The sequence below is a fragment of the Merops nubicus genome, unplaced genomic scaffold (assembly GCF_000691845.1).
Source record: "Merops nubicus isolate BGI_N331 unplaced genomic scaffold, ASM69184v1 scaffold22239, whole genome shotgun sequence".
Classification (NCBI taxonomy): domain Eukaryota; kingdom Metazoa; phylum Chordata; class Aves; order Coraciiformes; family Meropidae; genus Merops; species Merops nubicus.
The window spans coordinates 41,496-65,057 of record NW_008633382.1 but is presented as its reverse complement, the minus strand read 5'-3'; the positions used below and the strand labels follow the sequence as shown (position 1 = coordinate 65,057).

At 40.6% G+C, this 23,562-nt stretch overlaps 1 protein-coding gene across 1 annotated transcript in view; it reads left to right on the top strand.

Annotated features, from left to right (window-relative positions):
• The window catches only part of KALRN (kalirin, RhoGEF kinase), a gene marked incomplete at both ends in the record, with an annotated part of 73,114 nt that overhangs the window by 9,866 nt on the left and 39,686 nt on the right, over window positions 1-23,562 (top strand). Inside the window, 3 exons of the mRNA XM_008948251.1 lie at window positions 4,685-4,854; window positions 10,733-10,907; window positions 22,307-22,502. Coding sequence (XP_008946499.1) covers window positions 4,685-4,854; window positions 10,733-10,907; window positions 22,307-22,502 — 541 coding nt within the window. The remainder of the gene's footprint in view (window positions 1-4,684; window positions 4,855-10,732; window positions 10,908-22,306; window positions 22,503-23,562) is intronic.

Genomic DNA, 23,562 nt, shown 5'->3' with positions numbered 1-23,562 from the left:
GCACAGGCTGAAGTCCTGCCATAAATTGACGTGAACTTGGGGTCTATGTGAATTCCCAATGCATATTATGAAAAAGCTCGATGTTACTGCTCAGAATGGGTTTGTATAAGCCTGGCATAGCAGCAGGGGAAAATAGGGTCAGTGGGCATTTCTCTCTGGAGCAAAGTTCTGTTTGTGTTTGGTTTATTTTTGTTTCTCAACCCACCTTTGGTTCTGTGCACACTTATGTTACAGGTCCTGGAGTGGAAGCGGTGCAAACCAAATGGGAAAAGAAGGTCCCCATATTTCACTGAATTCTTCTGCATTCCACTCCAGCCTTCACTACTGGGATAGGTGTTCGCTTTAATGGGTTGGCATTAGCATCATATTAGGGCCTGCTCTGCAACATGTGACACTTCTCTGACGTAGTTAAGGGGTAGAGCATATACCCTGGAAAGCTGCTTGTTTACAGCAACATCCTTGTTTTGAACAACTAGCAAAAATGTTGTACAATGGTAATTCTCACGTATTGAACTGACTGGTTCATTGCTTTTCACTGGTCTCATTACTCAGTGTTTTTAAACTGGTTTTGAGAGGATTGAAACTCATCTCTGGCATTTGCAAATATTAACACATAAACAGTGGGTGTTTAATAGTTTTTCTAAACATGCGGGCAAGATATTTTTTAGCAATCATTTTAGGGTTTGGATTTTGTTTAAAGTGGTCCCTTGCTCTAAGTCAGAAGCATGAATTTCTAGGTAACAGGCACAGATGTCCTTCAAACCTCCAGTAAGTGGTCTTGTTAAGTACTTGAATAAAATGAAGGATATTGCCTCAGAAGGAATAGCTGGGAATAAAGAGCTGTATTGTCTCTTGGATGAAGGGAAACTGCCTCTGTTTTGTATCCAGAAAAGATGCAGAAGTTGTTACAATGCTCAAGAGGTGCCAGATGCTCCCCCAGAAAAAGGAGGAGGGGTCATTCTTCTTTTCCACTGGTCTAGTAATCAGAAGAGAATTGTTTTTCTTGTTTGAAGCCATGGTTACCTTGATAAATAAAGGCTCAACTCTGGAGCCTCTATGGACCTTCAGCATGGACGTTTTAGGACTGGGTATTTGCCTTAGATTTCTGTGTAGCTGACAACTATAACTTTTTTAGTCATAGCTTGTGCAGGTCAGATTTGTGGCCGGATCTCTTTGATGGACTGAATTCAGGTTTTACCACTAATGCATCAGTAATTCCATATCAGATTAACTATACCAAAGCAATTTGAAGGAAAAGCAATTTTTTTTTTCTATTATTTCTTCATTGTTTTCCAGGCTCCTGTATCTTTGGTTTAGTACATTAGAAGTCATACAATGCAGAGATTCTCTCCTCTTCTGTGCACGTGCATCACTGGCAAGCTTAGTAAAACTCACCACAGCTGGATATGGAAATAATTTTGTTAGTGTTTGAAATGTCTGCATGCATCTGGATATACCCCTTGTGCAGGATCAAGTGTCACAGTAGCAGTAGTTTGGAGTATATATGTGAATGGGACAGGTGCTCACAAAATTTTTGCATGTTCTAAGGATAAAAGAAAAAAGTAACTTTCTGACTTGAGATAAATATGAGATAAAAGTTGTCCTGTGTTTTAGTGACAAATTGTAACAGTTCACATAGTCGAAGCTAGTTAGCCCTTTTGAGTAGGTCACAGCATGAATTAGGAAATGCACAAAGCGTTTGGTGATTTGAGGTTTTAATAGCCAGGATTTTTTAAAATCAGTTGAATAGTTGCATTGGAATTAAACATGAAGCCCTAGTAGGGATTGATTTTCCTGGGCTTGTGACAAACAGGATGTGATTTCTATTTTATGATTAACAGCTCTTCTAATTGTGGTGTCGTAGTGCCATGGAGTTCATCTCTCCATTGCTGTGGTATCCACAAGTGGGTCTTTGTTATAATTTATTTCAGATGTGCATAATTTATTTCATGTAGCACATAATCTAGGAGGTGTGTGAATCAGGTTCCTATTGTAAATTGTTCCTGAAAGGTCTTCCTAATCTTATTAATATTAACTCATTCTTTGTATTAGGATTTCCCAGGGATTGGTGGAGTCTAAAGGATTAAAGACCTCTGAGTCAAGGATGACCTAGATACTGATAGATTTTACTATGCAAATCCTTACAGTCAGAGGTCATTAATGGAAACATTTGAAGCTAATATGAGTTAATATATTTGAGTGCTCTCTGAAATTAATGAGTGTTTCTGCTCCAGGTGAGTGCAGTACAGTTTAAGTATTTTGGAACTGCTTGGATTTAGAAGCGTACTCAAAAAGTGACTTAACATCTTAAATGTCCAAATCATTTTGGGTGCTGCTGAAAGTTGGGTTCTGGAGATACTTTTGAAAACACGGTTTTCCTCTGAAGTTGCAGTAGGGGACTGGGAACTTTCTCCTCTGCCCTAACATGATAGTTTAAAGAAAACATGATTCTTAACCATGCAGCAAGTTCTCCATTTCACTTTCCTTTCTGTAAAGGAAATTCCCTGAGCCTTTTTTGTTAAGTGGAAAAATTAAATGTGACAAAGAACAGCAAGAAATTAAAAATTACTGGCTTTCCTGACTTGAAACAAAAGGATGTTTCATACACATGGTCATTTTTCTCTTCTGTATTTCCAAAGTGCTCTATTACTTGAAGATCTGATAAACAGAGAAGGTGATATTCCTGAACAACCTGGTCCTCACTCATTAGAGTTCAGCTGTCCCTGCTGTTTGATTGTGTGCAGGGATCAAATAAAAAGCAGGAAGATTCTGAATGTAACTTGAATATAAAGACATTAATGCATTTTCCTTTATGATGGCTTCCCAAATTCAGCACCTGGACCTTAGACCACAAATCAAAAAGCTCCTTATTTGGTTCTTTAATTATGTTTTCATTATTTCATTTATTTCTCAAGTCTGACTACATCATTATATTTGTTTCTTTTATTAATAGTTGCCTTTTTATATCATGCCTTTCTCCTGAGAATGTGAAAACATGCAAATAACCTGAGCATTCCATTTTCAGCCAGTAGTAGGGTAGGTCATGATGATTATGATATTTATGAGTAATCAGAGGCGTTTACCCAAAATATTCAAAGCTGACTTTGAAAATCTATCTGAGAAGCCTCCAAATTACACATATTTTTAAAAACTTGGTTTTCTAAGTCTGTCAAGCAAGGTCTGTCAGTAGCGGAGTGGAGGCCAGAGCACAGGGATCTCCCTTTTCTGGTATCCTGAGCGGTGCTGGGACAAGTTCTGATTTTGGTGATTTTGTTTTAGATCAGGGTGATAACCTCGAAGTCAGTAGTGTGTGTATAGTGTAACATTTGATGACTGGCCTCAGGTTTGGACCCTAGTTGTGAGGAGCATTGCCAGCTGGTGCTTACAATGCCCCTCTCCTCCTCTCAGTTTATGTGGACAGGCAGAATTCGCAGTCTAAGAAGAAAACCTGTAGGATGGAGATCCAGTGTGCCTCGTTTTGAACAAGAACATTTTTACCATCTCTTTTGCCACCCCCACACAACGTCTGTCGTCTGCTTCATGCGTAGCTCTAGGTCCCTTTGAGACAAACTCGTTTACAGCTCCCTGGAACAGGAGGAAGCAATGCAGCCAGCCCTGTGTCCTTTGATATTTCCCAGTGCACTTGTGCAACATCTTGTTTCCCACTCCTGTGCTGCTCTGCTGCTTTCCAGAATATACCAGCAAAATGTGGGTTAATGGGTCAGACATGGCACAAAAAGTATTCTCTCTGGTGGAGTCATTAGGATTTGCTGGCAGACTGCCAGCTCGGTTGGTGCAATTTTAGACTCACTTTTCAGAGCAAGCTTAAAGGGGAAACCTTTATTCGCTTTAAGCATTTACAGCCAACAAGAGGCTGCTGGGGCTTGCCTGCTACTGTCCAGATCTCTGATGAACAGCTGGCTGGGCATTCTCATCTAAGGACTTACTGGAATAATTTGTTGTTGCTGCTTTGCAATTAGTAGTCAAAATTATTTAAAATTAATGGATCTACTTGAGATTGATTTGTGATATTGCTGTCTCCTATGTTTGGATTTTCCCAGAGTTAAAAAGCAGAGTCTGAGGTGCCTTTTGAGGAGGGGAGTGACAGAAACCCACAAAACCAAACAAAAAAGAATCCCACACACAACATCCCCCATCCCCCTCCCCAGATAAAAAAATCTCCAAACCCTTCATAAAATCTTCTGCCTGGGAAGTCATAGCTGAGTAGGCACAGCTAGACTTCAGCCAGTACCATACGTACAAAGAATTTAGGTCTGTTCTGCAACAGGCTTCAGCTACATGACAAATTAATAGCAGCTAATAGCACACAGCTCCTGAAAGAGTTAGGCTGTCATAGCTGAAGGGCATTGTGATTTGTTACTTGTCTGAAGAGTTAATCAGAATAATATAATTAGTTATTGTCATATAATAAACTGAAATGTAAATTAATTTTGCAAAAAAAAAAATAATCAGCTGATATTATATTTATTTTACTTTGTTGCTTAAAATGGAATTACCTCAACCACAATCAATAACCAATGTATCTTTTTGTTTCTAGAAAGTTTAGGTCAGTTTTCCTGTGAAACATGCAGTCCTGGTTAAAGCTTACTGATCTGAAATTAGAGAGCAAAAGGGTTAAATCTCAATCCCTCTCTGATTTATATTTCCCTCCCCTCCTTCCCAGCTGTGGACATGGATGGAAGATCTGCAGAAGGAGCTCTTAGAGGATGTCTGTGCTGACTCTGTGGATGCGGTTCAGGAGCTTATCAAGCAGTTTCAGCAGCAACAAACAGCCACCTTGGATGCTACCCTCAATGTTATTAAAGAAGGGGAAGATCTAATCCAACAGCTCAGGTAAGTATCCACCTGGAGGACAGGTGTTGAGAAATTTGGTGTATGCTGTAGTTTAGCTGTGCATAGATAGGAAACTGTAAGTTAGGATTAATTGGGAGGCTTTGTTAATTCTTTGCTTATTTACAATTCTGCAAATTCTTTGCGTATTTTATGGAAATTACAAGGAGTGATTTGTGTGGACTGATTAGTCTGTGGATCAGCACGGGTTCCTCTTTGACAGAGGGATTATTTATAGGCACAGTGAATTGAAACAAATGTGTTTCGGGCGAATATTTTTAGCTGGTATTTATAGAAGATTGTTAAATGGTTGTGTGCTGAGGCCTCGTGATTGATGTGGTTACTGCTGATGTAGGTGAAGTGTATTTCTCTCAATAAAATATACACGTGTCTAACAGTGTGCACTCTTTCACTTTGCATGCAGCACCCTTCTATTTGTCTTTGTCCATGTGGGGTTTATTCATACTGTCAAATAGGGTCTTACACTGCCAGTTCTATTTGCATTGTAAATTCAACCAGCTCATTTTACTTGATTTAAAATACATGAAGAGGCTGGCTCCAAGAAGTTGTTTTGTTTGGTTTGGGTTTTTTTTTCTTTCTTAGTCTGTAAGGATAGTAGAACAAATCCTTGCAGAGTAAGCTTACACAAAACTTGTAGCTGTGAGATCTCTCTCATTTGTTCTTGTTCACAGTGGTTTTTGGTGTCTTTAACTTCGATAGCAGTGGAGTTTTCCTTCCTTTCAGTGATGTTACTAACCTCCAGACCAACATATCACTTATTCTGTAGATCTCTGTATTGTTACAGATTGCCCTTATCTACATTTACTTAGTGTGTATGTTCTGTATACATATATAATATGCAAATCTGCCAGGTCTTATGCATTTCACCAGAGACTGTCCAAAAGAATTATGTCATCCTCCTTCCCCTGAGCTTTTCTAATCTGATGTCTTCAGTTCTCACAGGAGAAGTTCAGAAAACCATGAGCCATGATAGGAAAAGCCTAAGGTGCTCTAGAGCACAGTAGATAATGAAGGGCTCTGGTGGAGGTTTGCCCTTGAGAGCCCTCCTGGAATCCCTGAGTCTTCTAATACAGCTACATGATGAACTTTCCTCTATGCTTTTTCCTGTCACCCTGGATGCAGAGACTTCTCCACTGGATCAGAGAGAAAAAAAGTTAGAGATTTGAAAGGGCTTCTTTAGGTTTTGACTGTAATTCAGCCCAAGGCAGCCACACAGGAGAGCCTGTGTAAATTCCTAGTCTTGCTGTACGTGGCTCGCCTCTATCCCAGTGGGAGAGCGAGGGACCCAACCTGTGGTGCTGCTTGCCAAGATCAGAGCTGGACAGGATCAGAGCAGACATAGCTCAGCTTCATTCATCCATTCATCTTTGCTGATGAGATAAGTAGGAAAGAAGCATGCCATGTTTGGTAAGTGAGCTGCCAGGAGGAGTAGTTTTGGGGTAAGAATGTGTGTATGGCCAACCATAACAGGTCAGTGAAATGTCTGCATGGTAATTTCTCTTTTATGCAAAGAAACTTCTTTCAAAGTTCAGGGCATTTCTATGAGGTCACAAAAATGGCACTGAAATTCTGGGCAAAATATATTTTTGTTGTTATCCCACCTGTTGGTGTAATATTTCAGTGCAAACACCCGTGGAGAAAAACCTGAAAGGGACTTTGTGTCCACCTGTGTGACCATCAGGTGGAGTGTGTGGGGTGGTTTGTGGGCTTGCAGAAAGAGTCTGCATTGAAGGAGCTGGCTGTGGGATTGGCCTAAAGGCTTTTTACATGCACCTGAATCAGTAGAAAAGTGGCATGTGGAGTCGGAGAGTGACCAGGACAGTATTTGGAGTTGAGAAATCTGTGGAGCATCAGTGTCAATAGCAGTTATTGGGGAAAGGCTGGTCTAGTGGCTACACTGGGAAGAGGTGAACTGGGAGATAGTGTGTGGGACTTCATCTATTTTAAATGTAAACTTAGTTCTTAGCTTCACGCTTTGAAAAGTAAGGATGGCGTCAGGTTTGAGACATTTTTAGGAATTAGTGTCATGTCTAAACATTCGTGAAATGTCAAGACAAGTTTTGTTGCAGCTTTATTTAACAAAAGAAATGCTGTTTTGGGGGTCTGGCTTGTATTCTGGGCAGCGAGCAAGGTGGAACAGGGTGAACATACTTGTGCAAACTGATCCCCTGCTTCTGATAAAGTTGAGAGCAAACACAGAGAGAACCATTGTTCTAAGGACAGAAGCCCTGAATGCACACACAGATTTGCAGAGCTGAACTGTCAAGACAGGCTCTGATTCAGAGATTGGTTTTGAGTGCTCTGAGTAACTCCAAAGCCTGTACTGCCATCCTGGACTCTCTCAGAAGGTGAAGCAGATCTGAGCTTCTGTGGCTGCTGGTAAAAGTAAAGAACACACAGATAAAGGACAGAAGGAAAAATCAGAATTGGTGCAGTCTTTCCTTAACACAGCATTGCATTTCACAGTGTGGATCACTTTGTACCTGCCGTGAAGAATAGCTGCAGATGGCACACGTTACACCAAGGAAGAGAATGAAACACGCTGCTCGTATCTGGCATGTCATAGCACAGGTTGAAACCACAGAAAGTAATGGGGATTTGAAAAATTTTTTGTTTCCTGTTCTTATCTCTGAGAGAACAGATATAGATTTAGAGAAGATCATGTGTGGTGGCACTCTGTGTCTCCTCCAGATAGCTTAGGAAAAGCTCAGCTACCCAAAGAAGTAAATATAATTCCTGTGACTGCTCTTCACTGAAGGTCTTCAGGGCCTTCAGTGAGTCTGCATCAGGAAACCATAGCTCTAAGGAACAAAACAGGCCTGGCTAGCAGCACTCTACATGTCATGTTTAGCACTGGAAACACTTTTTTCATCCTTCCTTATCAGTGCTTTACTGAAATCATTATTCTCAGTAGTCAGCACCAAGTAAGTCTTTTGAACTGCATTTCTAGAAGTGCTGCTGGGGGCAATATTTCTGCACATCTGTGAAAGACAAAACAATGACTTGGTCCAGTGAGGTGTGAAAGAACAGGAATGTTAGGGTTAAAAAAAAAAGAAAAACATTGAAGAGCTATGTACCTTGCCTTCTTTACAGTACTTCAGCACATGAGCTTTTGATAATGCCTGTGTTTCCCTAAGCTCCCTCCCAGCTAAACCACTGAAAGAGGTTTCAGGAGTACAATGTTCCTTCTGAGCAAACTCAACAAAAACGCACTAAGCCAAATTTTGTGTTCCACTCAAAGTTTATTTTGTACTTTTTTCCCCAATAATTTCCCTGCATTTTATAACTCTAATTCTTGACCTTTCAGAGACTAATAAGGATCTTCTGTGATTTCTTTCCTAGAATTTCTCAGCACCAGAAAGAGCAAGAAATCTTGTGGCAGAAACATCCAATCTCAGAAATGTCTTTTTCTGGAAGGAGATCCTTCCCAAACCAGACTATATAGAGAGTAGTCAAGGCCTTATCTGAGGAGACTGTGAAAAAATACCAAGATTGTTACACTTAAAGTTTTGTATTACATCAGCCACAGCAAGTGTGGCTTGAAGAGTGAAACATTTTAATGAAAAAGAATTTCAGAAAACCAAGTGTGTATTTAGATCCCATGAGAGATTATTCAACATCAGTCTTGAATAATTCATTGAGTCATTTAGATAATATATGAATAGTAATAATCCTGCATTTGAATGAAGACATATCTCATGTCCTTTTATAGAAGACAGGTGCTGACTGAAGAAAACTGAACCTGATTGAACATGGCCTCAGATTAAGCTGCAGTTTTAGAATCTCACTTTATCTTCATTCATCCTTCCTCTGTACAGCTTTAATGTGGAAGCTGAGAGAGACCTTGAGGTCACCAAGAAAGTGAAAATACAAGACTGACAGGGTGTGGCAGGAACCATATCACCTGGAGAGAAATATTGGTGTAATATTCCCTTATAAGCAAGGGCAGTTGGTCATACTTGCTTTGAAATAATGCTGGAGCATCTGAAGTTCAGTGCATCAAACAAAGTATTTGAGGGAAAAGAGGTGAAAGACATCCAAAGAGCAAACTACTACTCAGTAAATAATATTCTGTATTTTTAATTTTATTCTTAGGCTTCAGATGTTCAGGCAAATGCTTGTTCTGGTACTTCAAGACACATAATGAAAACAGTAACGTGTGTTTTGTTGCCTTAGAACCTCAAATGTGTGTTTTAAACTTGGCTGAAATGACTCCGTTTGCCTGTGACTAGTTTCAATTTAAGGTATTTGCAGAAGGTTATGCTATTTTTTTCTCAATTATGCTCACTGACAATGTTCAATTAACATTTAAGTTGACTGTATGTTGTTTTGATCTGATCCTGCGTGATGATAGGTTGCAAAGCGCAAAGCACAAGCATTTCAGTCAAGTTCTGTAGAAAGCTACAAGTGCTTTGCTAGATGTTTACAGAAGGAAAATTCAACCCAGAAAAGGGAAATAAAACCCTAAAAAATTGGGAACACACTAGCACTCTTCCACAGTGGAGAAACCCTGTGGGCACCTCCACTCAGCAGCCCAGGTTAGCTGGCCAGAAGAACGTCTCCCAGCTGTATTTGGTCCCCATGGGACAACGCAGTGATCTGGCAGCATTAGTGGACATTTTGCTTGTCTTCCAATATGTCAGCCAGTGTGCTGCATGTGTGGGAGTTTTTTGGTGCACTGACAGTCCAGTATACACTGTTGGATTTGTAATTGTTTATAAGCCTATTATCATATTATCCTACCAGTGCATGCACAGGTCTTTCCAGTGGTGTATTTGACAGTTCTCAGTTGGCTTGGTTTAAATATTCCAAATAATGCAGCTGCTATAAGACTCCTTTGAGCAGGATGGATAGAGAAAATCAGTGCATTCATGTCTTGTTATACGTGAAGTGACAAAGCCAAGACGAAGTTATGGATTCAGAGTTTCCTTTCTGATTCTTGTTAAAGTTAGGGGGCCTTTTGTGGTACATTCAAGGAAAAATGTCCGCTCTTTATGTCTGCAAAGACTTTTATCCATAAATCAGTCAATTAAAAATTTTACTGAACATGTAACAGACTGTAGGTGAGCATCTTGATATATGTGGGAGCACAATGTAAGAAACTGTCAGGACTGCCCTACATCCATGCTAAGACTTCTTTCAGGTACAGCAAACTTCTTCCTGGTCCTAGCCCACCAGTTAAAGGGCTGGCTCCATTCTGCTGGAAGGTGTAGATGGAGCAGTATCAGATCTCTCACAGGCATGTCTTATCTCTCACAGGCATGTCTTATTTCACTTGCCCCAGTGGAAGGACAAGTCAGAGTCTGTATTACAGTGTTCAGAAGGTGTTTTTCTTCACTGGAGTTTTTTGCACTGTATTCTGCATCTATTGCTGTACTATGTAATCCAGAGGAAATCAAGGCATCCCTACCTGTTGCAGATAATTCTGATTCAATTAGTCTGTAACTAATAAAGCAAATGCACAAAATTAACTTATAAAGGTCCAGGTGGCTAAATAGCATCTCAGAGCTTGGTGTGAGTGTAGGCTGGAGCAGGTCGCTCAGTAGGATTAAAGGGGATTGCCAGCCAGTCTCCTCCAGACAGCTGTTGAGATTGATGTGTCGTTCTCCTCCCCCTCCCAAGTGTGTAAGGTCTCGGTGTCAAGACACAAGAAGGGATGATCCCCTTGTTCAAACTTTGTGCCGAGCTCAGGAGCTACAGGATTTCAGGGAGTAGAGGAGATGAGTGTGGCACACACCTTCCCTCAGCCCTTTGTGCTGGGGTTTTCCTCCCAGCAGCACGCAGAATCACAAACGTGTAGTTCTTGCTCTTTTGCCTGCCTTAAAGCTCGGCTTTAACCATGCCCTCTGCCTTGCTACAGGGATTCTGCCGTTTCCAACAATAAGACTCCACACAATAGCTCCATCAGCCACATTGAATCTGTCCTTCAGCAGCTCGACGAGGCCCAGGTACAGATGGAAGAGCTCTTCCACGAGAGGAAGATTAAGCTAGACATTTTCCTTCAGCTCCGGATTTTTGAACAGTACACCATTGAGGTAAGAGCTGGCTGCATGACCTGAGAAAGGTAGAGCTGTGGGAGAGGCAGTATGTGTAAACTTACTCTGTTAGGATACACCTGGAGTTGTTTGATTGTGTTCGGCTGTCCAGCAAGGGGAAGACAGAGAGTTACAAACGGGTTTTAAATTTGGTGTTTTGAAGCTAAAAATCTGCCTTAGGATGCTAGAATGCACTGAAATAGATTCATGGCTGCTTAACTGATTATGCTGAGGATCTGCCTGCTTTGCAGAGAAGCTTTATAAGCTCTCCTTGTTATAGCTTTATTGACACTAGTGACTCAGGGATTTGAAACTTCTGTATCATTTACTAGTGAGGCTTGTTTCTTTAGATACAAACTTAGATGCATACAAACAGATACATGCTTGGCTTTAAAACACTGAGTGAAAAAACATGTTATGCGTGAAAGGAAAAGTTATTTAAAAGATGGGCTTTTTAAGCATCACAGTGGCTTTATTTAAAATAGAAAGAAAAAAAAAAAGGGAAAATTAAAGTAGCTTTTTATGTTCTTGTGCATAAAAGGTCTTTCAGTTGTGTTTTGTACTTCTGTTTTGAAATAAAAAATACTGAATGGAAAAAAAAAAAAAACCAAAACATGAATAATAGAAGTATTCTTGGACAGAGAAAACTTTAAAGATACTCCAGCCAATCTCCTTAATTATTTGCAGTCATTCTGATAGGACATGGTGCAAAAAGAACAACATGTAAATTAACTTGTGCACAAAATCCATGAAAGCCATTGTCAGCACCTGTGTCCCTTCTGAGGCATGTTCCTCCTACTCTACCCCACTGGTGCTTGTTCAGCTCAGGGAGCTCCTTTGAGTCTTTCATGAAGTTATATTCCTGAAGGTATCGTTTGCAAATCTGTAGGTAGTCTCAAGATGGGTACTGGGAATTAATGGGAACTTTAGAATGCTGTGTTATACTTTGTGTTTAAGACATGCATGATGAGTTATAGTGGAATAAAAGGCTGGAAACAGAAGGGTTTAGGTGTGCTGATCTATAACTGGATGCCAGAGATAGAGATCAGTGAGGAGTATCTGAGCTTCCCTGTTGTGACTGCAGAGTAAGGTATTGTATTGAAGTCTGTTCTTCAGTGCTTATTATTTATCTAAATTAGGGTAGTTTCATTTTGCTTACCTGTTATACTGAGTCTTAGAGTCTCCTTGATACACAGATACTAAGAGGCACTATTCCTTGTGAGTATGTGTATATATGTATAAATGGATGTATGTCATGTTAGATAATGCACTTTGTATCAGGAATGCTGCATTCAAAATCTGGGAGCCAGCAGTGACTGTAGTATCTCCTGTAATTAAGTAGAAGATACTTTGGTACAATGGTGTGGCAAAAGATGAATATTTGAGACTGAAGATAGAAGTGCATATAAAATGTGTATGCTTGTACATGCCTCTAAATGGCACCTGCGTTTTCAAAAATGAGGAAGGGAAAAAAAAAAAAAGGAAAACAGTATGTGCTTCTTGAAGACCCAAAAATCTCTGTAGGCAGGATATGGTGAACCCATGCCAGTCGTTCCTTAAGATATCAGCCTGTTCCACTGCACATTCTAGGTCTGAAACTAGAATTTCACTCATTTAACTGAAGATCGGAGTGGGAGGGGAAGGAATCACTGTTTTCAAATTCTTTTTCTTTGTACATTGTCTTTCAAAGATCTCAGAGGCCATTACCATTGGTTGCTTTACTGATGGGGAAACTGAGGCACCAGGAGAATGATGTGACTTATCCTAGTCCCCTCCATAGATGATGTCAGAGATGGGAGTACTGTGTGGATCCCTCTGTTTTGTTTCTGCATTAATCCAATTTCTGTGTATTCACAGTCACATTTGGAGTGACTGTGATACATTAGGATATTTAAAATTAGAAATGTGCTTCAGAGTCTTCTAAAATCAGATTAACTAGAAAGGATTTTAAAGAAAATCACCACTTAGTTTTTACTCTAGATTTGCTATTTTTTATCATAAGAGCATCTCAATTCCCTCTGCAAGATTAATATTACAAGGAAATCAGAACGTGCTTCATAGGGGAGTCTATAGGCAGATGATTTTATTTAGAAAGCTTAATTTTTCTGAAAAATATTTTTTATTTTATTATAATAATAATGATATTAAACTTATAACTGAACACACAATGAAAAATATATCCAGGTCAGTATCTTAAATTTTGTAAATATATTTAGTGCGTAAACAGGAAAAGCAGTTTGATGGATAATAAAAAGGGCAATTTGAAATAAAATATTAAATGACACATGTATGCTATGCATTTCAAACAACAGCTGAATTGACTTAAATTGACACAATAATGATCCTTAGAAAGTAGATTGCAGTCAGTTGCCTCAGCTGTATAATAAAGATTCCAAGTTAGTAGGAAACTGTTACCAAAATTAAAGAAATTATCTCCTGCTATTGTTGAGAAGCAAAAAGATTTTTTTCATCACCATAATTAAGAAGCATGTAGTATTTCTAACCATTGACTATTCCAAGCTTTTAAGAGAAAAAGATGATGGAATTTAAAATCGGAAATTAATTCTTTCTTTCTATTGAAGACAAGTAGTTGAGCTATAACTGGGAATGTATTTAGATTTTAATTTTCCATAATAGCCTAGATCCTGCATAGATTAATAGGGAAATAATGAATACCAGTATGGTTGTCCCATGAAATTCTCCTTTTCTACTCTAGATAAGCCCCCTTCCATCTGTGCAAAGAGCAGTGCCATATTGAACACATCCCTATGGAAAGCCCCCTACCTGCTGGAGCCCTGTTAATCTCTCTCCTTCATGCACTCACACAAACCATCTGAAAAACATAGGCTGTCCACCTCCCAGACTGAAACACCTTTGTCCTCTGCTGCTTCTGTCTTCTCAAGCACTGAGTTTCCCATTTTTTCCCCCTCAGGTCTGTGGTCTCACCCTTGGTTGTCAGGTTCTTGTGCTCAAGGGAATCCCTTATGATGAGGACCCTTCCTTGGCAACTCTGAGGAGAGGAGAAACTTGCTTCTCTTCAGTGGAAGGCAGCAGGATGCAGCTGTAGGAGCCCATCTGCTTCCAACAGCTTTCAGGAAGGCTGTGCGTTACAGCTCAGTCTGTCTTGGAGAACAGTTACATCTCGTGTTGTCTTTTCCACCAAGTTTTAGTACCAAACATTTTTAATCCCCTTAATTTTCCTTACTACCTCCTTGCTAACTAGTAATGCAAACTTGAAAGTACTAGGAACTTTTCAAACTCACAAATGGCAAATGAGTAACTGGCCTTTAGTTTTATGTAGAAAGTGCTTGATTGTCTTCGTTCTTTGGAATCTTTCCTGCTTTCACTCTTCTCCCTAGATATTGAAATCCATGCGTAGATCACATAACCCTTTTCTCTGGCACTCCTTTCTAAACTTGCACTGTACCCATCTGTTTTGTAGCCCTCTTGGTTTTTCAGCTTTTTTTGTAAACTTCTTGATAGAGGTTTGGATCCAGGGAAACTTCAGAATTGATAATTACTGCACCAGCAAAACTTAACTTTCATCTATTGGGCATCATTGGACCTTTTCTTGTACTTCAGAGGAATTTGGCAACTATTGTTGCATTTTGTCTTCAGGAAAAGAATTTTACAAGAGAAGCCACCCGCCTGTTTCTCTGGCAGTGCAGACCAGCTGTGTTTGTTTAGGACTTCTAAGGACTTCTAAGCTGCCCAGACAGCTTTTGTGTTGTACTTGAGTCAAGGCAGGTTTGGCAGATACAAATTTGGTTATGAACCCCCAGGCACATAGCATGCGCTACCTGTTCTTTCTTGCCTTAATCTCATTATATTGGCTGATATTTGTGCTCTGGGTTCTCAGGGTAAATTATGAAAGCCAAACTACGACAACACCTGGAAACAGACATAACAGAAACAAGAGAGTGACCAGTTATCCCTATGGGAGGCTACTCTGCCTTAGGTTTTAAAACCATAAAATGACAACCTATTCTTTATGTAGGAAACGTGTCTAACTTTGATGTCTGATATATTTTATTCCTTTACCAAGCATTTCAAGACAAGATGGGATCATTAGGATTATATGGTTGGACTTTCTGTATGACACAGACTTCATCTGAGTTTGTGCAGCCAACAAAGTAACGCAGGAGATTTCATGCAATGTGAGTGTGGTAGCTGATCCACTACGTGGAAACAGGGTGTAAGACTCAAGGGACAACAGTTGCCAGATGTTAGCAGCAGTGCTGGCACCACACTGAGCACATTATACATATGAAGCAGAGTCTTACTCCAGAGTTATAGCCTCAGTAAAATCTGTCAAGTATACTTTGTTGCTTGCTTCAGAAATTGTCACTTAAAGGCTTATTAACCATTGTTCGAATGGATGCTAACATACAGTAAAATGCTGAGTAAATGCACAAGAAATGGATGGTAAAATGCAATGAGTTGCAACCCCTAACAAAATTACTGTCATCCAGAATCTTTCTCATATTTTTTCTTTATATTTTTGCAGAGAGGTGATCAGACTCACCTGTAGGCCTCTATAAAACTGTGTGACTGAGAATGGGAGTGATCTGGGCCAATACCTGTCTGGCAACAGTTGTTGGTTGCCTCCAAAGAAACTTCCCTCTCCCTTTCCCTTTCCAAGACTCCTTCTCTTCTGCATGGTTCTTTGTTTCCTGCAATGCATACGGACCTGTGCAACAATAGACAGAATCTCTTACCTTAGTCTTAGAGCAACATGGATCCTAGGCCAAGACATAGTCATGGAAGGGACTATGGGGGTTCCCACTGTATGATACAAATTTGATCTCATATGCTGTTTGTTATCTTTCAAAAAGCCCCATGATCACTAAAATCTTCCCCTGCTGCATATCTGATTTTCCACCATTAAATCTCTTTGGCTCCATTTCGCCTGTTAATTAAATTTTTCAGCCTTGTTTTCACTTGCTGGCTCTTCTGGCTGTTTGCATCCATCCCTGAGCATGAGTTTAGAAGGAAATATGAGCCAGCTTCACAGTAGTTTATTTCACTGTTATCTGCAACTCACTTGAGTTTCCCCTTCCACGTTTATAACATCAGCAGAATCTTTCAAGTTAAATAGCTGCCTGCATGAAGGTACAAGGTGTTTTATGTTTCAATGGCTTACAGCTAACACTCAGCTGTGAGCTTCTTTATTGCAAAGAAGAATTACATAGATCCTGAGATACCCTTAGAAGAAAGGGAATGGTAAGAAAAATATCAGCCTGTTCTGTTCATAAGCTGGAATCCTAAATTGTCTTGTGCTTATTGATCTTTTGTTTTTCTTTTCCTTGTTTTCAAACTGCACATCACTTCATTTTAAGGAAAGGCAAGAACTAAGCTGTCCTGGGCACCCTGTTCTTTGGAGCTGAATACCATTGTTTCTCTTGATATTTTTGGGATTGAGGAGCCAAAAGCACTGGAGCAGAATCATCACTGTGACAGCCTTTTCATACTTCAGTGGCCCACATCCCCGCTAAGCCAGTGTGGGATCTCTGTCAGTTGTCACAAAAATGGGTGATGGTACTGTCATACTGCACAGTGTCAGCCCAAACCAAGGCCTGAGAAGGAGGAACAGTAAACTTTCTGCTTGTGTGATCTGTAGAAGTGACAGTTTCATTCACCCTTTCTACCTACATGTCCTCTACCATACACCTTCAGTATTAGCCTGCTCATAAATCCACTTACAGTCACACCCAGTCCTCTGCTCTTCCAGCCTGAACACAGAAGCAGAGACAACTTCTGTTGCCCCTGGCATCCCTGGTGCCCAATCTCTAGTGCCGTGCCTTAGAGATCTGGTCTGCCCTACTCCATATTAACCCCTTTCTGTCTGTGCTCCCAGACACTCCCTCAGCATCCAGGAGTCACAATTACATTTTTTTTTTTTTTTTTGCTTTCTTCCTGGATCATATCTGATCTCTCATCTTATCCATCCTCAGTCTCTACTCATTCCAGTTGTATGGCTGCCAATTTTTTTTTCTGTTGAAATGAGATATATATTCCCTCTACTTGATTCCGAGCTCTGTACAGATTTGCCTTGTGCCTGTGTGACTGTCCTTCCTGTCTTGCCTCATCCCCAAGCTCTACCCACTCTTCTTGACTTTGCTCCTCCTCCTACTTGCACCACCATTTCTCTTGCAACCTGCCACCTACGTTTGCTTGTTCTTCTCGGGCATCTTTACTCTTTTTCAGATCCCTCTTGCAAGCCCACTCTTTGTGTTTATAGCTTCTGCTCCCAGGATAGAACTTTCTTTCCCTCCTCCTCACATGCCCTTACTCAGTCCATACTTCAAAATATCAGCTCCTGTGTGATTCATTTGCCATAGAACATTTATTTTCACTTCCTTGATTCCTCATTTCCCCTCTCCACCTCCTTCAATTGGCAAACAAAATTTTCTGGTTGGCATTAAACAAAATGACTTTAGGTATCAAACACTGAATTAAGGCCAAATAAGCTGCATTCAAGGCTCAGCAGCACCATTTTGTAGAAAATCTCAGCAGTAGCATTAAAAAAAAAAAAAAATAGAGATACTTAGGATTTAGATATGGAATTATTGCAGATGTCCAATTGCCTGCACAGCAGCTGCTGCAGCTCGGGTGGGCTCTTTGGCCTAATTCACAAGCAGGCTGCAATGTAGGCATGAGATGGCTGGATTGCTACTGGTGTTATATACTACTGGTTTTACTCTTCACCTGCTTATCTCTTCCCTATACCCATCCTCTTTCTCCAGGATTGAAGATGAACATGTCTCCTTCCTTTTGGTCATGTTTTCTGCTGTTGATTACAGCATGATAAATCCAAGAAGCAGCATATGCACCAGTATTGCAGTAGTGGGAATTTGGGTATATTAAGTTTCTGCTTCAGGAGGATTCCTGCATAAAAAGTATGTGGTCTAGACTGTGGTCGCTGTGTCTGCATGAAAAACAGACCTGGCTGCCATGGTCTGTATATCTGTTATAGCCTTGTGATAGTAGCATGGAGCTCAGCACAAACCCACTATTTGCTCACATGCTGAAGTTAACTCTTGTGCTGCCTCCACTGCTCTGATAAGGGTATCTTGGGTATCTTGTTCAATAATAGATTGGGTTCACTACCAGCACTAGTTCCCCTCCTATTATCATGGCAGCAGGAGCATCTGTTTCGGGTAAAGAAAGAAGAAATGTGCTTTCTAGGCTCATTATCAATTAATAGATTGGTTGTGTCTTTCTCTCTCATTAGTACTCTGGGATTACTTGATGTTCTTTTAGTAATAGGGAACTGCTTCTTGGCCATCAACCATATATGACCTGCAAGGAAGGAGCATGGCTCCTTCCAAGGAGTCAGCTGGAGTGGGGCTGACAGTGAGGTGTGTGTGCAGCTTTCCTTGGACCAGTGTGGGCACCTGAGGATAAGTCTGCTGGTTTTGCTCATGCAGACCCTTGTGCTGACACTGATGCTGCTCTCCTCACCCTTCTGCTTTGCCACCATTTCTCTCATGCCACAGCAAAACAGATCAGAGCTCAGAGCATCTCTTGTGGCAGGACTTCTCTCAAGCATGAGGGGATGCTAAGGTCTATTTAGAATCTCAAACACTTGGAAGTGAATGAAGATAAGAAGTGCTGTCAGTTCTTCCTACCAAAAATCTAGCAGATGAACAGAGTAAACTCTGATCAGCCATTGTTCTGAGTCAAAAGGTAATTAAACAAGTTCATGGCCAAATGAGCTTTGCTTATGAGACAATTTCTGGCATGGGCCAGGTACAATTGGATCTTAACACAGCTTAGGAGATAGGATACTTTTGTCTGATGCAGTCCAAGTTGCACCATAGATATCAGTGTCTGACCAAGCTGTGAAAGCATCCAAAGTCCTTTTTTAGATCTCAAAAATGTGTATCTGCAGTTAACAGACCTGCCTAATTACAGCTTCTTCCTGAAGAAAAATAAATCATTTTCCCTGTGCCCAAGTCAAACCAGTTAGGGTCTCAAAATCAGACTCTGGGACCATTTCCAAATGGTCCGGTTTGAAATACAGAAAATGATGGAATTTTGAGGCATAGGCTGTACAGACAGAAGAGGAAATGTCTTAATGAGATATGCAGAGCAGCATGGTCTCTGGGATAGAACACCAGACTGGGATTCGGGAAACCCGGGTTGTTATCACAGCTCTGCTATTGCTTCTATGCCTTTGTGCGCTTTAGATTCCCTTCTAGCCATCTGTTTGTCTCGGTTACTCAGAGCAATGTACCCAACCTTCCTGCACACACTTTGCCTGAGAAACTTGGATGTTCCACCTCTTGCTGTGCCTGACTCCTTCCTCTCTTCCCCTAATCCAGCACAGGGGATGATTGCCACTCCTTTATCAGCCCCCACCTGAAGGCAACTTCCCTCCTTCCTTCCTTTTTCCTTTTGTTGGTGGCTGTGCTACAGGCCCTGGCAGTGCTGGCTGGACCCCTCCAACTGTCCAGAGCCACTCGGGTACAGTCTTAGCTCCAGTTCCCAGTCCTGGCAAGGTGACATGAAGCACTATGGGCCAGCTTTGCATCTCATGTTATCAGCTTGTGTCCTGACTGCCTGTACTGTCCTTTCTCTTTAATTGGAACCACTGATTTGAACCGAGGAGTGTGGATAATGGAGTGGAAACCCAACAGTGCTCTGCAATGGCTAATAGGAGAGGAAGGTCTTTAAGTGCAGCTCCTCCTGTGCAGGGAGCCCAATGAAAGCCAGTTGCCAACACAAGCGCAAGGAACACTGGTTGCCTGGGATGCAATCGTTGAGTGTTTGTAGATGTCTCTCTGCTACAGACCTGCCTTGCACCTTCAGACCGAAGGTGCCAAAAGCAGTGCAGTCAGGAGCAGCCATTTTCCTGTGCTGGAGTGGCAATTATGGCACATTTCATGACAAAAGCAATGCTGATCAGTGTCCCTGCCACAGCCAAGTGGAAAAGTTTCTAAGAGAAACAGCAGCACAGCAGAGAGGTTTACCCTGGCAGTTCTGCAGAAGTGCTGGTTATCAGCATACCTCTGGGAACATTTCTTGATTCCTTCATATCTCCATTGTTGACTCCCCTGACAGCTCAACAGCCTGTGAAAGATTTGCGTTTTCCTGTCCTGGAGCTGATGCCCATAAATGTAAATGGGATGGGGAGATTTTGTTTTGATCAGAATCCCCTAATTGTAGCCTCATGACTGTCAGAGCAAAATAATGTAGCACATACTTTGATTTCTTTAAATTTTTTTTTTCATTTATTGTCACTTTTAAATGTTTTTAGACATCTTCTTGAGTGCATATGCATGAGAATGTTCACAGGAAATTGGGCAGTTTCGTGAACCTTGCAAAATTTCAAATAATTATGTTTTAGTAGCCTGACAATCAGTGCAATGAATTCAAACAGACAATATTTTTAGTAACTCACAAAAAATAAAGATCTTCTCATTCACTTACATTGCATGCCTTTCCATTAGAAAGAGTAGAAAGAGCAGAAAGGGCTTGGTGTTGAACTTTGAGTTGTCGTTATGACTGTAAGAACTTGCTCTTACTCTAAATTTGTTCCATTGTTTGTTGTTTGAAACAACATCAAGACCACCTCAGTTCTCATTACTGTTCGCTGAGGATCTGTCTCCAGCATCTACTTTGACCATTTCTCCATAACTGTTAAATCTGCCAGTAAGTCTCCACCATCCAGGGACTCCTGCTCTAATATGTGAATGAATCAGAGGGTGCTGGAATCAGGAATGGGGCCAAAGAGAGGTAGCTATTATTTAAAGGTAATGGAGTGGAATGGGCAATGGAACAAGCTGAAGAAAAATAGAAGCCCCTCAGGACATTCTCACTCTGCCTCTCAGCCTGCAGCTGAGGTCCCGGGCTCTTGTTTGAGTAAATCTGCTTTTCTGCTTCTCTCAGAAAAGAACCTAAGCCCTGCTTTTCTCCCTTCTAATGCAAAACTGTACTCCCAGCCATTCTGGTGTGGGAAGGCCTTCAGTCCAGTCTACTGAGGGAGTTAAACATCTCACTGCACTGCAGAGCACTTTTAGTGAGAGAGAAATTTTCACTACAACATGTGAACAAGTGAGAATTTAGATACCTAGTTTTAGCTCTCCTTAATTGAGCTATGAGGAATTGACCTATGAATCAGAATTAAGGCTTTTATTTAATATTTTTTTATACTTTTAAAACTTGCATTCTGCATAGTCCTAGCCTATGTGCATGATTTGACTCCCATTTCGCTGGTCCCCTCTCCCCATCCACTGTCACTAGTGTGTTCCCTCTTTTTTTTGTCTGCAGTAGCAGAATCTAGGTTGAGGTGAGACTATGCTGGTTGGGTTGAGTCTAGATCTTGCTTCAACTGAGTGGGTAAAACCAGAGAAGGACTTCAATATCAGTTGGCTGCTTGTGGGCTAAAATGTAATGGACTGCTAAAATCATCAGACTGCATGTTAAAATCAGGAAGCAGAGAAAGCAACAGAAGACTTTGCATGTTCCCATGAGTCATTGGCAGGTTATATGGGTCTTTGCTAAAAGCCAGGTACCATTTGTGATTCTACTGGAGATTCACCTAGCCCTTGGGTATGATGTTTCTGTGCTGTGCTTTCCCCACATGTAAAAGTGAATTATTTATATTCATTCCCCTATGTAAAAGCTTTCAGGTCCACAGGAGAAGAAAGTTATAAAGTGCCTGATCCCAAGCCCACTGATGACATCAGAAATGCCGTTATAAAATACAACCAATCTCTGAAAGGACAGCATAGTCCTCACTGTGCAGCTGCAATCAAGGCTGTGAGGGTTAACTCACAAATTCATAATAAAATATTTAGTCTCATGACTCATTTTCGGTGACAAATGGGTAGATATAGTTCATAATACATTATATCAATAATAATTCTGAAAACATATTAGTTATCCTTGTTTTAGGTCTTAATTGAAACTTTATAACCTTAACTCTGTGAAGATAGAATAATATTTCCATCTAATACCTAACATAGAGTGTGTTGTAAAATGTAAAATATTTTTAGAAACATTCAGGCCATTTGGGAATTATGTTGTCACCAGTGTCACAAATAGTCAGACAATTCTGTAAATATTACTTCTTCATTTAAATTTTAATTTATTCAGAAACATTGTCTCAAGCCTCCATGTGAATATAGTAGGTTTTCTCCTACAGTGCCCTTTGGAACATGTAAGGGAAAATAGGGTCTCACATTTCTTGTTGGATCAATAATCTCTTCATAGATCCTCACCTAAGCAAAGAGTTAAGCGTGCCTATTAAGTGGGCAGGATCCAGATTGTACTGAGGCTGTGGGTTGGATTAGAGTCAAAATTTGAAGTACTTTTGTGATCCACACACACTTGGAGAGTAAGATTTTTCGTCGATCTTGAGTGAATACAGTGTCTGTCTTCCACCTGTGAAGGTTACAGCAGAGTTAGATGCATGGAATGAAGATCTGCTGAGACAAATGAATGATTTCAACACTGAAGACCTCACTCTGGCTGAGCAGCGTCTGCAGCGTCACACTGAGCGCAAGTTGGCCATGAACAACATGACCTTTGAAGTCATCCAGCAAGGGCAAGATTTACACCAATACATAATGGAGGTCCAGGCTTCAGGTGAGCGGAACAATTTGATCTCTATTTTACAGGAGAAAAAAACAAAACAAAACAAAACAAAACCCAACCACTCCAAAATAAATATCAAGCAAAAATACCCCAATACATAACAAACACATCAGCTTTTAACAAAAGTAATTATGGGCAATACCTGTCTCTCCACTCCCAGTGCTGTTCCACAAGTTTTGGGAATTCTTTGATTCAGGATATGTCAAAAAATTCTGTTTCTATGAGACTGAAACTCATTGAGTAAGTAAAGCAGACTTTCAAGTTTCGTTCAGAAAGTTTCAGAGCTGGAGGATGAAGGTCACGGTCAGTTCCAAAGTGGATGTAGAGGGGAGAGTTACAAGTTACACTATTTGGTCCTTGTCATTGCACCAGCTCAGAAACAACCACTGCAGCGAGTGGGTTGCATGAGTTGCCGATACTTGAGCTGGCCAGTCAGGCCTGAGGTCTGGATAAATCTAGTTGTTCCAGACTCCTAAGCTTGTTAACCTTTCTGCAACTAGACTTCATTGGGAGGCAAAATGACCAGATGTGCTGGCTTCATTCTCCGCAGACTTGAGTACCTTTTACCTGTGCCACATTTCAGGGTGCAGAAGTGCCTTGGGGGGAGAGGGAGAGGAGGGAGGGGAGAAAGAAGCTAGTTATCCAAGAGCCCTCTGGAAAAGAATCCAAATGTGAGAACCTTGAAACCAGACATGAAATGGAAATCTTGTTTCCAGCCAGCTCTGATTGGAATTATCTCGTATTAAAAGGGAATATGATAAGACAGAATTTTCATTTTCAATGTGCACTTGAAAGTTAAAGGTAGCAACTTGGATGTGGAAAAAAAACCTTTGGCCTGTGTTCTTATATGACAAATGTGATTCATGCTGATAGGGAGTCTGTCTGATACTTTTACTCTGCTTCTCAGCAGTAGGATCCTGTTTCTAAGACATCTTATGAATTAGGATTTTTATATCCTTGCATTTGGAAAAGGAATATCATAATTCAGATTAATCACTGCATAAAACCCACAAGTGAATATCACTTGTGAAGTGTTTTAACCTTCTTAAAT